Source organism: Oratosquilla oratoria, chromosome 11, assembly GCF_046742065.1.
Source record: "Oratosquilla oratoria isolate Oo_2021 chromosome 11, ASM4674206v1, whole genome shotgun sequence".
Taxonomy (NCBI): Eukaryota; Metazoa; Arthropoda; class Malacostraca; order Stomatopoda; family Squillidae; genus Oratosquilla; species Oratosquilla oratoria.
This window is the reverse complement of record NC_134787.1, coordinates 45,900,482-45,916,863: the sequence shown is the minus strand read 5'-3', so window position 1 is coordinate 45,916,863 and position 16,382 is coordinate 45,900,482. Positions and strand designations below refer to the sequence as shown.

Sequence of the window (16,382 nt, the reverse complement as noted above, 5' to 3'; positions counted from 1 at the left end):
GCTAATGACCTATTAGAGCGACTTCTACTTTACTATTAATACTGCTGTTAATACTTTTATTCTAAATATAAATAGGCTACTATTGCCGAAAAGTCTTAGTCGTCCCCATAAGTAGTCCATGTCGGTACTGCTGTTGTTACTATTATTAGGTAGCTATTAAAACATCCTATTTACTTATCTAACTATACTGTAATATCCGCTGTTTGATGTCTATAATACCTTACTATTACTAATGCAACTATTTTAAACTACGAATTCTATATTTCTGGAATATACTGTGAAAGTGAACTATGCTCTTACAGGTCATTGGCACAGTTCTTGCCAATAACCTGCGAGCGCAACTTCAACTATAATACAATTGCTGGTACTATTGTTGCCCCACTCCACCATGGCAACCATCCCAAATCATACACACATTCACTTGAGGATAAACTCAATAGCGGAACAAAAGAATTAAACAACGCTGTCAAAGACACACTTGACGTCTTGGTATGGCAGTCGAGTGGTCAGACTACCCTAGGTTGTCCCACAGTCAAAACTTTCCTCTGCAGAACAATTATGCCAGCAAGTTGTGCAGTGTTTGGGTGCAGGCCTTTAAGGCCAGGTTGCAATGTAACATTTCACAAGTTTCGTAGAGATGAAGGACTTTGGCGGAAATTGGTCAACTTACGCATGAGATAAGACGAAGTAAACGATCATAATGCAAGAATATGTAGTATTCACTTTGAAGCTAGTGCTTTCGAAAGAAACCTAAAATATGAGCTACTAAAGTTTCTAGTACCAAAATCTCAACTTAAAAGTAGAGAAGCAGTACCACTATACTTGTCATTAACACGAGGTGAGTATTCCTCATGAATATTGATTTATCTAAATTAAGAATATGATAGTACAGCTAAAGTAGTGAAGACTTAGTAGTTTGATAGTAAATCGTAGTAATGCGAGTATAGAAAGAAGGGAAAACAATGGTGACTGGATTGTCACTGTGGTCAAACTGATATTCACCCCAGCTGATCGAATGTAAACAAAACATCCGGTAGTTTTCGAGTGCACTTGTTGTGGAAAGAATTGTAATTTTAACACTACCAACGGAGAGGTCGAAGGGCATTAAAAAATAACATTATGAGCAGGTGCATTGGGAAAGAAAAAAGTCGTTTTACTAGTGAAAGACTAATAACGATAATATATTAACCTAATGTAACCAATATTTCATTTAATAATTTCGTGGTTTGCCCTCGGTCCCCGCCCGACTCTGATAAACACTGCAGATGATTTTCATTCCCTGTAGTTGTTATACAGTGTGCCGAAATCGAATAAATAAACTGTCATATGCAGAAAAATGACCACACCCTTTCAATTGGTACTCTCTCTGCTATTTCTAATACTTGTTTACAGTTATAGATATCATTGCCAGAGAAAATAGTTGCAAGGCAGTCTTGAACTGACACCCAGTATTTGTTTATTCTTCAAATATCCATGACAAATGGCTTTACATAGCCACATAACTGACACCAAATATCAGATGGCATATATTATCAATGTTGACAAAATCTTAGAGCAATTAGTGATCTGAAGCATTACAACAATCAAGATGAACCGCCAAAAAGAGAGAATAGCTTTGCGGTGTCAAATTGTTGAAATGAGACACAATGGTAACAGTTTGCGCCAAATTGCAGCAATCCTTGGTATTAGTAAAACAACAGTGAGGTTTTGGTTAAGAAGATGGGAAACAGATAGGGATTTAAGTAGCCTCCATAAAGGAGGACGAGCACGCAAAACCACTCCAGAACAAGATCAACAAATTCTAGAGGCTGCTGATAACCCACTTTCAACTGCAGCATCAATAGCACAGACACTGCAGCTTAATGTGACTCCCCGCACAGTGAGACGCCGCCTTCGTGCCAGTCGAGCCCCAGAGAGAACGCTTTCAAAGAAGCAGGAATTAAGTGAACATTTACTCCAAATGATGCCAAGGTTAGCCAGTCAGCATATTCAAGAGGGTGTGGAGTTCTGGGGACATACAGTCTTCACTGGTGAAGAAACATTTTCATCAGCAGGCGAGTACCCATGCCAGAGTTGTTAGCTTCTTAGTTCATGACTATTACAGCTAGCAAATAGTGAATACTTAGTGAGTAGTAGCTAGTAGCAGTAGTGATCTGTTACTCGAACTTGAGTCAAAACTTTGGTGTCGTGGATTAGATAATTGTAAATGCTACAAATGTAAACATGTTTTCATTGGATTTTATTGCTGATAACCAGCAGCTCTTCTATCCTTGTGGATGATATCATGTGGAAGAAGTAATCCTAGGGGTGGTTTGGGAGATGTTTAAGAAGTTAAAGGTGGTGCTGTGTGGTCCTTATGTGTTGTCACAAAAATCCTTAAATTATTGAGTGCATGTAACTTATGTAGTCAGCACCCAAATGGGTATATATTTTTGGGTTAGTATTTGTTTATGTACCTTGACTGGCTACATTCTTTATAGGGGAGAAGAACCCCTTGGTATATAGGTAGTAAATTTGTTTTATGCATCATATTTACCCATCATCTATATTGTTCAAAATATTAAATTATATCCTGGACCCAGGCTGATACAGTTCAGATTTAAACTTACAAGAATCAGTGAGTCAGTTAGCTATTCATAGTTCACTGCTGAGTATAGGCCTCTCCCAATCACTACCATGAGTTGCATGATTGTACCAAGCTCTGCCATGTCACTACCATAAACTTGCTTTTCTTGTCTCTTCACCCATCTGGTCTTCATCTTCCTTGCGTCCCACCTTGTGGTGTCCAATCAGTAACACACTTACTGCATCTCCCATCCTCCCTTCTGGCTAACTCTCCTGCCAAATTCCTCGTACTTCTTTATCACTGCAATATTTTTGACACCAGTCTCCCCTCTCACCCAACTTAACTTCTTTCGGTTTTTTAATGTTATTCCCAGCATTGATATCCATTCTGTACACTGGCATTACTGTGATGTACCTACAAGAGGCCACTCTGCTAGCTTAGAGAAGACAGAGAATTGATGGAGCTTATCCTTCCAGACAAGATCTGATAGAACCTACCCTTCTTGACATGATCTGATGACACCCAGCTGCAGTGTTATGAAACCCCAACCTCAACAAAAAGGTGCAGGGGCCATCACCTGGCCTCTGAATTGAACCCTGAAACTCATTGTAATCTCTCTATCTCTTACTACTAACCTGTCTCCTCTTTTTTTTTCACATGAAGTTGGTATTCTGGTACCTGTCCTCCCACACCTTAGCTGGAGACATAGAAACCAACCCAGGCTTTTACACGTCCAACTTCCTCAGCCAATCAATTCATTGCTCTTGATCTCTCTTACAGAAGGCCCACAGCCTCCAGGAAATCAGGAACAGCCTCCTCTCAGGACCATAAGTCAATTTGAGAAGAGATATTGTGTTTTTGTCTGAGGATTGTAATTGTGGGACATAGTAGGATGAGGTGTTTTATGTCTTCTGTGTGGTGGTTGCATCTGTGGCATTTTGAATCTAGCCAGGCCTATTCTGTATTTGTGCAGTGTTAATGACAGATGGTGTTCATAGTGTAGGCATGCTAGTGTTGTTCTCATTTGGTGTGCAAGGATTTTTTCTGTGGGATTTATATCGGGGTTGTTGTTGAGTATTGAGTTTGGTGGTCTTTCTTCAAGGGCTTCTTTAGCTTGGTGCAGATGTGTTTCTATGTGGATGTGTTGCACAGGTTAGGTGGTGCATTGTGGTAGGTGTTTAAGTAGCATGTTGTTGATATAGTTTTTTATTGCTTTCTGTTGATAGTGCTTGCGAGATGTAGTGTGAAGGTTGGGTGTTGTTTAGGGTTCTGGCATAGAATTGTGTACTGGAGATTAGGAGATGGAACCCAAATAGCTACTTTCCTGTATACTACAATTAAGTAAATTGGGTAAATACAAGATTGAGACATTAGCAGCATATTAGAGAGTGTGGAAGTGTCTTGTAGTAACAGTCAGGGGCCTCAACAGGCCTCAAGTGCCAGTGAGATGAGTGAGTGAGGTAAATACAAAATAAATTATTAAGAATAAGAACAACAGGATGTATCAAAACCACCCCAATGGGACACCTGCACTCAAAAACAAAAATCCTCCCTATAGGATATAACATGAAAATAATAGGTATACAGTTTTATACTAGAGCCTTCAAGCCCTATCCATCCCATTACATCACACCAAACCTCACCTGACATCAGTTCTATAAAAAATCTCTAAAGAGAACCAATGTGGTGATCCTACAAGATGGACAGCAAAGCAATCCATTCTCAGCACCTCTCAACCCCTCACTTCCATTAGGAGGTGCAGCCCTGGGGTGCTGATACTCAGTCTCCAGACTTGGCTCAAGATCTATATCAACTTCAAATGTCTATCTTTAACCTTTTTACACATGGAGAGCTGACAACTGGTAACTGCTCTCCTTTTCCTGTGACTTTGAGTCAGTAACATAGAAACTTTGGTACAACACAACAATCTAAAATTTCTTATCAGAGGTATTTGTGTGAGGTTCCAAAAATTGTTACTGGGCACTTTGGGGCTGTGGATTTTCCACTTAGTGAAACTTGAGGCAATGAATTAATTGAAACACTCTTAAGTGAAACAAAAACCTCACTACCATGCTTGTGTTCAAGACACCATCCAGCTCTAAGACAGTACTAGAACAGTCTAGGCCTAGCCAGAGAATCAAATTATCCTAGATGTCACCATCACACACAGAACATGGAGCATCTCGTCTTAACTGCCTTACATGAACTATTTCTATACAACAACACATATATCTTCATAGAGTGACCTATGGGTCTGTCTAGTGGTAATTCCTGGCTACCTGGAAGTTGTGGATCTTCTGCAAAAAAGACCTGAGATTGATTGACTGATTTTATTTGGAATTAAAACACATACAGGCGCTCCTCAACTTACGTTTTAGTTACGTTCCGAACGGCTGAACGTGAGTTGAAAATTAATGCAAGTTGTTACTGTACTATACATCCGTAAATTCTATTACCGTATCTTATAAAACACCCCTAAATCATTAATTATACACATAACATTGTAAAATGATAACATTAATTTCAAATGAATTAAATTCAAGCAACATAAATTGAGATGGTGGAGGAGGAGGGGGGAGGAGGATGAGGCAAGGCACGTTCAGTCTGTCGTTTGTGCCATGTAAACAATGGACGCAGCGTCATGCGTAAGTATCGTTTGAACTACGGAGAGCGCGCTAAACTAAAAAATTCACTCAAAATTTTTTTTTTACAATTTTTTTTTTACGGTCAGTTCAAACGTAAAATCGAAAAAACGTAAAACGAATGAACGTAAGTAGAGGAGTGTCTGTATACATTTTCAAGGTACAAAGGTAATAGTCTTCCAAGCTCTTCAGTCAGCTGAATTTTAATTCAGGTCTATGCCTTCATTGTATGTAGTTATTGTGCTAATGGGAATGCTAAAATAGATCTGTATAATATTTGAAAAATTAGATGTATAGCTTTTTAAATTATGTTCTTATTCTTTGTCCTTATATCTTACAGGGAGAACAACATTGGCCCAAAGAATAAAATTTCCAGGGGCTAATCAGAGACTGTCGAACTATACAAGGACTATGATTCTTAATATCCATGGATACTTTCGAAGTCAAGACACAGAGACAAGTGAAACGAACTTAATGTTAAAGAGTGCTAATGTCACAGGAGTGTGCATGAGGACCATTCAAAATATAAAAAAGCATGCTAAAGGTAACAATTTTTTCCCCTCCATCTTGGATCATAATTATAAATAATTGTTGCAATGAATTTCACTGATTGGAAACCTGCTACCCCATAGTAGCCAGCAACAGTCCCCAGCCTCTCCCAGAATTTTTTTTTGGGGAAGAAACTTGGGATTGTTGTCTGTTTTGTATTAGTATGTGTTAAGTTTTTCTCATATACTCCCTTGAAGAGAAGGAGAACAGTTAATGTTTCTCAGCTCTGCCTGTGAGAAAAAGTGTCTGAAAAATTGTTGAAATTCATAGATATCTTGGGCCTGGTGTTGAAAAAGAGTACCATTTTCTTGGGGCTACACCTTCAGATGGAGGTGAAGGTGGTTTTTGAAGATGGATGGTGCGGAGAGTATTTTCTCCAACATTCATCTTGCAGGTGAATTATCATTGTTATTGGGATGAATTGTTTTATTTTGTATCAGATTTTTAGAATCAGGGTAGCTGTACTAGAAGTTTAAGACCCACTGCCATAGTATGTTTTGAGTGGTAGGATTTAGTATATGTTATGGTAGTATACCATTGGTGTAGTTTTCTTATTGCTTTCTGTTGGTGATACTTATGAGATGGAATGTGAAGGGTGTGTGTTTTAGTGTAGCATTGTGCTGCTGTCATTTTCATGTGGTATTTTGTAGGGAGGATTTTGGTTTCTTTATGTAGGTGTCCTATAGGGGTGGTTTTGGTGCATCATTTTATTACTCTCATTGCTACATTCTACAGTGTTTCCAAATTGTGTTCAATTAACTGATTGCTGGGAACCATGCTGTGGAGGTGTAGTCCAGAGAGTAGAGAGTAAGCACAGAAGAAGACTGCAGATCGCTACAAGACAGACAAAATATGGGAATGGGGTCAGAGGTGTGAAGTAAACTTTAACAGAAATGTAATATAATGGAATTTGGAAAAAGCAAAAATAGAATATCAGGTCGATATATAATTGGTACCAAGGAAGTCAAAAAAGTAGACTCAGAAAGGGACCTGGGAGTGATTATCTCAAGTAACTTGACACCTGATAAACATGTCAATAAATTAGTTGGAGAGACTTTTAACTTATTAAGATCAATGAAAGTAGCCTTCGACTACATGGATGAAGAAATGGTAAAGAAAATAGTGGTTGCATTGATAAGACCTAAATTGGAGTATGCTGCAACACTATGGGCCTAGTACAAAAAAAAAAGGAAATTAGAAAGAATTCAAAGAGCAGTGACAAAAATGGCATCTACACTCAAATTTGACATATGAACAAAGATTGGATAAATTACATCTATTAACGCTGGAACAGAGAAGAGAGAGGTGACTTGCTGACCATTTACAAAATTATGAAAGGGATGGAAGTTCTTGATAGAGATGACTTATTAAAATGGGACAGAAGAGAAACAAGAGGACACAAAAAGAAGCTAAAGAAGGACAGTTACAGAAGAGATTTGAAAAAAAAATAGCTTTCCACACAGAGTGATTGATGTCTGGAACTAACTAAACGGGGAAACAGTGAATGCCAAAACTATACAAGATTTTAAGAACAAACTGGATCTGGAGAGGTACGAAAACAGGTCACTACGAGCATAGCGCTTGTCCCATAAAATACAACTAGGTAAATACACACTTGGACAAAGGGTCATCCCTGCCACATGCCCATTGCCTGGATCAGAAGCAGTGCAACAAGACACAATACATCCACAGCAGGGCTTCTTCACTTACATGGCAACTGAACTTCTCATTTCCTCATGCTCCAAGAAGCATATTAGTGTCTATTGTCGTTCTTTGCATAGGTCAGACCATTTCCACATATTCTGAGGTTGGCCTCAGGTATGGTTATGATTAGCTTTATATTGTTACTATCTCCATAGGTGATGTCTTTGCATCACCCACGAAATGTATAGTTTTTATGCCTAATCCATTTCTAGTTATAAGGTTCAAGTATTGTTTGTTATTATTGTGACCCCTAGTTTGTTTTCTTTTCTACTTTTCTTAGAGCTCCTTACCCTAAAAAATATTTTTGTTTTGGTCTGTATTGGCTGTGCCATTTAATCATGATGTATTTCTTTATTTTACATTCCAGCTACCACCTTTTACTCTTTATAAAGTTTATCTTAAGCTTACAGTGCCATACATGAATAATTTTCTATATCAGCTTGTTCCAGTTCCTTTGCTGATGGGAAGGTTCATGAAGGTCTTATTGTTTTGAATAATTGTGTGGGTATCTTTTCAGACGTTATGATTATTTAACTTTTTTTTTTTTTTATCAGCAGGAAGAAATTCCATAGTACCTCAAAAATTGAAAGATGTATGGTCTGTGCATCAGCTGCCATGTCGAGCAAGAACTGTTATTTTGAATCTTCAGAAATACCTACGAAGTCAAGATGAAACCATAAGTGAGACTGACTTGATGTTAAAGACTGCTGCAATCACAGGAGTGTCCATGGGAGTCATTCAAGATGTAAAGAAGCAATCTAAAGAAGGTAACGTAAGAGATCTCCAAAACTTTATATTGTACAGGGTGTTCAGGTTAAATTTGATGATTTTTTATCTTCTGTCATTTCAGAACCATTTGAAGGATTTGATAGTGGTAAAGTGCAACAGATAGCTGATTCTATGTACTATTGGTGGGTGTGAGAGCTAGAGAGTATGGACGACTGGAAAGCACTGGAATATTGGAAGAGAGTGACCTGCATCATGGCGATTCATGCTGGATTAAAAAATTCAGACATCTTAGCTGCAGCTCAGTACTCCTTGAATGCTGTGAAGGCCGTGAGATGTGAGCTGGAGAATTGTGACAGATATGTGGAAGCAGTGGCTAGCAGGAAGGATCATAACAGGCATTGTGACTCTGTCCACAAAACAAAATTCGTCAAGAAATTGCAAAAAATGTTGTGGCAAGATCCAAGCTAGGCAATGCAGATCTTGGTGAGAAAGATGGGCGTCGGAGTGGTGACTATGAAGAAAACGCTGAATGAGGATCTTCGCTACCCCTCAGGCAAGAGATGCAAAGGGCAACTACTCACCGCCAAGGCCCAAGAGAACCGCCTTACAAAAGCCAAGAAACTCCTCAACAAGGCCAAACCCCCAGTCGAGCCAGGAATCTGGTTCTCAGACTAGAAGTACCTCTGCCAGGACCAGTTACAGAACACACAGAACAACAGGTGGCTATCCTACAGGCTGCATGAATTCCTATGCTTTATGAAGACCAAGTTCCCTCAAACTGTGATGGTCTTTGGGTATGTTTCCAGCAAAGGCCACATCATGCCTCCCCACATCTTTGAAGAGGGACTCACTTCAAATGGCTATATTGAGTTGCTGTCCACTGTTGTCAAGCACTGGATGGAGAGGGTGGCTGTGGGAAGACCATATGTGTGGTAGCAGTACTCAGCTCCATGTCACACTGGGAAAACCCAGAAGTGGCTGTCTGAGAACTTCTACGACTTCACCAGTCCCAACATCTGGTCCCCCAACTCTCCAGATTACAACCCCATGGGCTATTATGTGGGGGGCACAGTTGAAAAAGACACTAATTGTACTGCCTGTAATGCCAAGGAGTAGCTGATTGCCAGGATCTAACTGGTGTCCAGGCATCTCTTGAAGGACACCATGAAGGCCACGTGCTGCAGGTTCAGGTCCCATCTGGAGGCCATGGTGGAGGCTCAGGGTGGCTTCTTTGAGTGAGCTGTATTTGGCAAAATATCCTCTAAGAGATGCAATTTGAATTTTGAGAATACATCAATTTTTGGCCAAGATATGACTTTTTCTTTTCTTTCCGAAAGTGTCAAATTTATCCCGAACACCCTGTACATAGCATATTAATATAAACAGCACCTAGTTTAGGCTGAAATGGTCTAAAGAAAGTACTATAAAATCTCTAATTTATAATGTACAGCTACACAGAAAACTATCATTAGTAGGGGTGTCGAAACATTCGCTAATGAACATAACCTTATGATACCGAAGGGTTGGTATTTCTGGGGTTCGAATTGTTCAAATTCCTTCTGAATGAATATGAATCGAATAATAGTTCCGGAGTTCATATGGATTCACTATGACATGATAATCTTATTTCCGATGGAGACTTCAACTTGTCTCAAATAGTTTCGTTGTTTTGTGTCAAAATGATTAGCGTGATTTACTAACGATAGTTTTCTGTGCAGCTGTACAACCAATCAATCCATTGCTCCTGGTCTCTCTTGCAGAAAACCTGTGGCCTTAAATAAACCAGCAACAGTCGCTGGACAGGTTCATAAGTCACTCAGGGAAGATATATTGTGTTGTCTTGGGATTTTTTGTGTGAGTATTGTAGTATGAAATGTTCTGTGTTACCCATGTGGTGGTTGCATCTGGGACAGTTTGACTCTATAGCTAGGCGTATCCTATGTTGGTACTGTTTTAATGCTGGGTGACATCCTGACCACAAGTATGCTAGTGTAGTTTTTAGCAGATTTTATTTCTATTTTATTTCTATTTTTTATTATTATTAATTTGTTTTATTTTTATTTTTATTTTTTTTATTATTATTTTTTTTTTTCCCTGTGGGGCTTATGTCTAGGGGATGTTGGTTGAGTATTGAGTTTGGTGGTCTGTCTTGAAGAAGCTTGTTTAGTGATCTGAGTATGTATGTTTTTGTGATGATGTCTTGTGATTCACAATCTGTTTCAGTATTCACTTTTCTCAGCAATTTAGCATCATCTGCAAAGAAGCTCATGTAATAATCCATATCTTCATGTCATTCACATAAATAGTGAACATTATTGGAGCCAATACTGATCCCTGTGGAACTCCACTAATCACCTTCTCCCAAGGTGAAATCTTTTTCTCTGAGTGCTACTCTCATTTTTCTGCCATGCAAGAAATCCTCCATCTAGTTTAGTAATTTACCATGTATCCCTCCTATGTTTTCCAGTTTTTTTAACAATTTTTTGTGTGGTACTTTGTCGAAAGCTTTTTGTAAGTCTAGGAAAGCACAATCTATTAGTCTTGAGTAGAAATAGATTAAGTTTGTGGCACATGAACTTCCCTATCTGAATCCAAATTGTCCTGGATTTATTATATTGTTTTCTTCCAGGTGTTTTATCCATCTAGTCTTGAAATTTTTTTCACAAAATTTGATTACAGTGCTTGTAAGAGAGACTGGTCTGTAATTTGTTGGTTCTTTGTTTCCTCCTTTATATACTGGTACAATATTGGCATTTTTCCAGTCCTTTACATTCTTTTAGCATCCAATTTGTAATTCCGTCTAGGCCGTGTGATTTCCCGACATCAAGGTTCATTAGTTGATCCATTATTTCTTTTTGTGTTATTGTTATTTCCCTCATGGCTGATTGCACTTCAATTCCTTTGTCCCAATGCTGTACTTTTTCTCTAGTGAAAACTGACTTAACATGGTTGTTCATGACTTCAGCCATTTCTAAACTTTCTGTATATTCTGTATTTCCATGGTGTAGTTTCATGGGATGCATATGTGGTCCATGTGGCTGTGTTGACAATTACTATGCACTGAATTTTTTTTGCTTCCATTTGGTTTCCTACACCCTACCAACACTTACATGTGTTCAAAGGCCTTGACCATCAAAACAGAAGAGGCTGCAATAGGGAAAGAGAAAATGAGAGGAAGTGTGAGGAGGACAGAAATCCCATTATCAGTAAAAGGCTACCAATCTCTACCTTTACAAACACTTTGAATGACTCAATTTACTTGAATAATGAATTATCAAAAACATTACCTGCATATTTCAACAATCATGCCCATTGATTTAATGTCTGGAGTGTAAAAAATTCAGGTAAATTTTTAAGCCCATATTCTTGAGTTTTATATATTTTATAATTTTTTTTTTTTTTTTTTCATAAAATAATGTCATTCAAAGTACTCTGACAATTTTTGCCCAATTTGCATGATTCTTTTATTATTTGAGAAATGATACTTTGTTCTACATTCTGAGCATAGTTTATTATGGTGTGTTAGATATTGGAATTTCTGTAAGGATATATGTTATAAACAATAAAAAATTGTGGGGGTAAATATATCAGTAGAGCAAAATATAACCCTGAACCTACACATGTTTAGTATGTTGATGATTATAACCATGCCCAGTACTTTCTAAAAAAAACAAAAAAAAACATAAGTCTAAATACTTAGGGACTAGTAGTGTTTTGAATATTATTTTTTCACAATAAAATAAGTTTTTTATTGTGTTAGTACAGTATTAATAGACAAAATGCAATGAAACTTGGTCAGAATGACTACAGTGATAAGTCATATTTCAATATAAAAAATCAGCTTCATAGTCCAATTAGAAAAAAAAAAAAAAAGTGAAGTAGACCAATGTCCTTAATGCCTTAGTGGGAAGGTTTGGTTTGATTATAGATGACCACGGATCAGTATTTACCTAGTTGTATTTTACAGGAAGGGGAGCTATGCTCGTGGTGTCCCGTCTTCATATCTCATTTTATCTAAACTGTTTTTAAATTCATGTATTGTTTTTGCACACACCACTTTCTCATCTAACTTGTTCCACTCCATTTGCTCTGCTGTTCCTTCAAAAGTGGAGAAGGTTTTGGGCTCCTTTTCATTGAATCTTGAGACAAGTCTTTGGGCTTTGACTATCTTTTCACCTATATTTACTTCCTCACTGATTTGAGCTAATTGGAGATAATGTTGTTGTTGGAATCTTTTGGTGTGATCATATTAATAGGCCTACAGGGCTAGCTAGCCTATGTCATGACTGTACCCCTAGTCTGTTTAGACCTAGCACAAAAATCTTTAGTCAAGCCTAACCATGCTTGTTAACGATTGCTAGTGACAGCATAAATAACACAGGCTTACCCATACACATGATGCAGTCTGATACACCTACCTCCTGGCATATTTTTCAACAGCAGTGCTCCTTTGACGGCATCTGCTTACCGAACCTGGGGTCTCATCAGTAACAAAAATTGTCAGTGTTGCATCTTCTTTTAGAAAGGGCTTCATGTTAATTTCTAGTGACTCGGCAAGACCAGGTTCCTGAGTGTACTTTTTTTTTTTTTTTTCAAAATGTTTCGAACAGAGTTTCACTTTCAACCCAGGCTTCCATGACTCATGCCATCGGCACCGAATGATCCAGTCCTTTTTGCAAACAGGATCTTCCAGAAAAGAATGAAAATGAATTCCATCCGCAGCAGAAAGTTTTGTCTAATCACTGTTGCAATTTGTGGGGACACAATAAACAATTTTCGAACTAGATACTTGGTAAAACCTTGCTAACATGAAATATGACAGATCACTGATCAAGTTGACAGCGCAGCATGACATTTTATAGTGCACACATATGGCATGCAGGAGAATTCAAACAGCAAGATTGATGTCACAGCCAATAGAACATTATGAGAACAGCTGAAGGTCAGCGAAGGAATAGTTCATCTACTACTGATATTTTGATAGACCATTTTATCACATTACATAATAATTAGGATTTATTTTTGCATTATTTTATCAAAAAGTGACTAAGATACATCTAGCAAATATTCACCACCTCTTTGAAAACCTACTCAGTCTATTCATCTAATTCATTACTTCACACAAGCAAGCCCATCTTAAAAAAAAAGGTACACCAACTGCATACTACTAAAACATCTACAACAACCTACCATCTGTACCACACAAAATTCACTCATAATACAAAACATGCTCTTTAAAACTTACCACCAAACTTTTGAACTCCATTGAGCCTTGCCAAGACATCAATTCCACAGAAAAGTTCTTCACAAGAAGAGCAAAAACCACACTAACACATGTGCATTCAGGTCACCATCCAGCACATAATTGGCCAGGATACAGAAACAAACTGCCCCAGTTGTAACCATCACAGAAAGGCCACTGAAGATCTCACATTATACTGCCCCCACACTAATAATCCCTAGACAACATAGTTCTTCCCTGAGTGATACCACTCTGGTTGTTGTTACCTTGGAGCCATGGGTCTCCTGCAAGAGAGACATGGGATTATGAATTGATTTGACCCCTTCTATATCAAAATATATTTATCATCTTAACCTTACCATTATTCAATTATGTGTGACACCTTTAATAGCAAAGGGTTAAGATCTTGTTCTTGATGATGGTTCATTTCTATGTCATTAAAGTATTGTTGATATTATTTTCTGCAGTTTTTTGCTGTGGCAAGTTATTGAAAGTATAAAGTTAGATTGGCTTGGTAGAATGCTTGGGTCAACTTTTGTTTTTAGCCATTACAAAGGAATTGACTTTCTTGTTTTAAGTAAATGTTCAAGGATTTAATTTTCTCCTGTAATGTAGCATCCCTAACCAATTTCAAAAATTTTAGATGCTGAAAAAGAGATTATACATGTGGAAGAGGAAGATGTAGAAATATTGGGAACCAAAATACCAACTGCTAAAGGAAAGTCACCTGATTTGGAAGGACCCTCGGCATCAGGTAGGGTTATATATTTTATCATAAATAATAAAAGATCAGAAGAACCATACATTAAAATTTTGTCATGTGTCATTGAATTAGCATCTGTTGACTTATAGGTTTTAAGTGATTATAAGCCAAAATATCAAAATCAGTTTGAATTCAAACAGAATTTAAACAAGATAATGACAAGAGAGAGTTGATGGAAGTAAAGGAAGCGCCAATTGATGTTAAAACTGAACCTTCAGATATGGAACAAATGGAGGAAAAATGGCAGTCTAGAACAACAAGTGTATCACCTGAAGCCAAGAAATCAAGGATAGATTTTGAGAAAGTTTGGGTAAAAGTTGAACATGACATGGATGAGAGCTTGAATGAATGTGAAAAAAATAAATCAAGATCAGGTTTTGAAGAAATTTACATCAAGTCTGAATATGACATAAATGAAAATCCGGATACACATGATGAGTATGAGGTGAGGAATTTCATCAAGTTGAACAGTGGAACCTAAAAGTTTTAACTTATATTTTATTTCCTAATTTCTGTTCTTATCCTCCCCTCCCTGCAACTTCACTTATTCCCTAATATTTAGGGCTCTGGGAACATCCAGGTGATCAGTGTTATTGTCCTGTAATTTAAATTGTGCTGTATTTGGATGACTATTGAATATAGATTCAATGTGGAAAAAATTATGTGATTTTTATTTACCACTGAAGTTATGGGGTGTCATCACACTGTGTTGTTACACAGTATCCTTTCAACTAGTGTCTTTATTTGTTTGGAAAAATAAACAATCAGTGGTACTGGGAAGGAGAGCACCTGGATGACCAAGAAGATGGTGAGTAGATGTGAGGAATGTAGCCAAAAGAGCTCATGGTAAAGATGTTGAACAAATGAAAATGTGCAGGAGTGTCAGAGAAAGTTGGAGAAGCATAGTGGGGTGCACTGGGAATTAACTAGTTTTATTGCTGGGAAAGTGATAAAGTGCAATCTTCACATGGTTTTAGCAGAAAGGAATGCATGTGATGGGAGTGAAAGAAGTGGAAGGAATGCATGCGATTGGAGTGAAAGAAGTGATGATGTTAATCACCTATGCCTAGCCACCTCATTTTGTAGGTAACAGCTGATTAAATTAAAAATATATGTACCTTATTGTATTTACCTAATTATAAAATGAATGGAAAGTAATTGTATTTGTGAGATTTTCTCTTGTCCTCCAATGATACATAACTTTGAAATTGTGTATAGAAGCTTAGCAATATTAGCTTCTAAGCTCTTCTAGGAGTTATTGCATCTGTATATAAAACTATTTCTTGGCATCTTTTATTTCATTTTATTTACTTTTTTTCCTGTAACTTGTTCCCATGGTCTTTTGACTCATCACAAATGATGAGAACACCAGTCAGTTTCATCTATCCTGTTTACCCTTCTTAACACTACTGTCATCACCACTTACTTTTTTTTCTCTCTCTCTCTCTCCAATGATGGCACTTCCAGTCTCTTAACATGTTTTCCCTGCAAGACTGTGAACCAATTGAGTCGCTTTTTGTATTCTCTCAATGTTTTTTATATCTTTCACCTTATGTAGAGATGACGCTGCAGCTGTATATTCCAATCGGGTGGATCAGGAGGCATTGTATGATTTTTTTTTTCTTTATGCACAGTATACATGTAGTAGAAATCCACATTTATTTTGTCAGTAATTTGTATATTTCATTCAAAATTTGGTTGATATTATTGTGTGGTGATAAATTGCCTGTGATTAGCAAACCCCAGAAAAAAAAGAAACAAGGAAAAGAACAATTAAGATATAGAAATATCATAAATCTAATAAATAACAAAGTGTTCTTGGCATAAAGTAGTTACATTTTTTGGACCTTTATGGATTTTGAGAAGGCTTATGACAAAGACTGGAAGGCACTGTTGTTGTTCCCTAGACTGTCTTGCCAAACAGTCCTGGTAAGACACTGTAGTAGGTATTGCAGGTACATGAGATTGGGGGAAAGTTGTTAAGAGCGGTCAAATTTTTACTAGAGTAGTAGAGCCTGTGTTGGAATTGGAAATGGTGAGAGCAAGTGGTTTGAGGATTAGGGCTGTATGAGGGCTGTGTCATATCACTATGGCTGTTCAATGTGTACATGGGCAGAGGATTGAAGATGGTTGAAGTTAATGGAGAGAACTAGGAGATTAGCCAATTGTTGTTTGTGGATGACACCG

At 37.6% G+C, this 16,382-nt stretch overlaps 1 protein-coding gene across 6 annotated transcripts; it reads left to right on the top strand.

Annotated features, from left to right (window-relative positions):
• Positions 1-844: 844 nt before the first annotated feature.
• LOC143029786 (uncharacterized) lies at positions 845-15,358 on the top strand. Of its 6 annotated transcripts, none has more exons than XM_076192773.1 (6): positions 845-2,054; positions 3,347-3,397; positions 5,549-5,752; positions 8,016-8,228; positions 14,076-14,186; positions 14,321-14,454. In XM_076192773.1, exons 1-6 carry the CDS (start codon positions 1,589-1,591, stop codon positions 14,323-14,325), a joined length of 1,050 nt encoding a protein of 349 aa, XP_076048888.1. In that variant the 5' UTR covers positions 845-1,588; the 3' UTR covers positions 14,326-14,454. The 6 variants fall into 6 exon arrangements, with proteins under 6 accessions (XP_076048888.1, XP_076048887.1, XP_076048884.1 ...); XM_076192772.1 differs by having other exon boundaries at positions 846-2,054; positions 14,414-15,358; XM_076192769.1 differs by having other exon boundaries at positions 847-2,054; positions 8,019-8,228; positions 14,336-15,358.
• The last annotated feature ends 1,024 nt before the right edge of the window (positions 15,359-16,382 follow it).

Excerpts from the sequence above, each read along its gene's own strand:
- LOC143029786 (XM_076192768.1), top strand. The coding sequence starts at position 1,589 with ATGAACCGCCAAAAAGAGAGAATAGCTTTGCGGTGTCAAATTGTTGAA. Across the intron at positions 3,398-5,548 it reads GCCTCCTCTCAGGACCATAA|GGAGAACAACATTGGCCCAA; the intron begins GTCAATTTGAGA and ends TATATCTTACAG. Across the intron at positions 5,753-8,015 it reads TATAAAAAAGCATGCTAAAG|CAGGAAGAAATTCCATAGTA; the intron begins GTAACAATTTTT and ends TTTTTTTATCAG.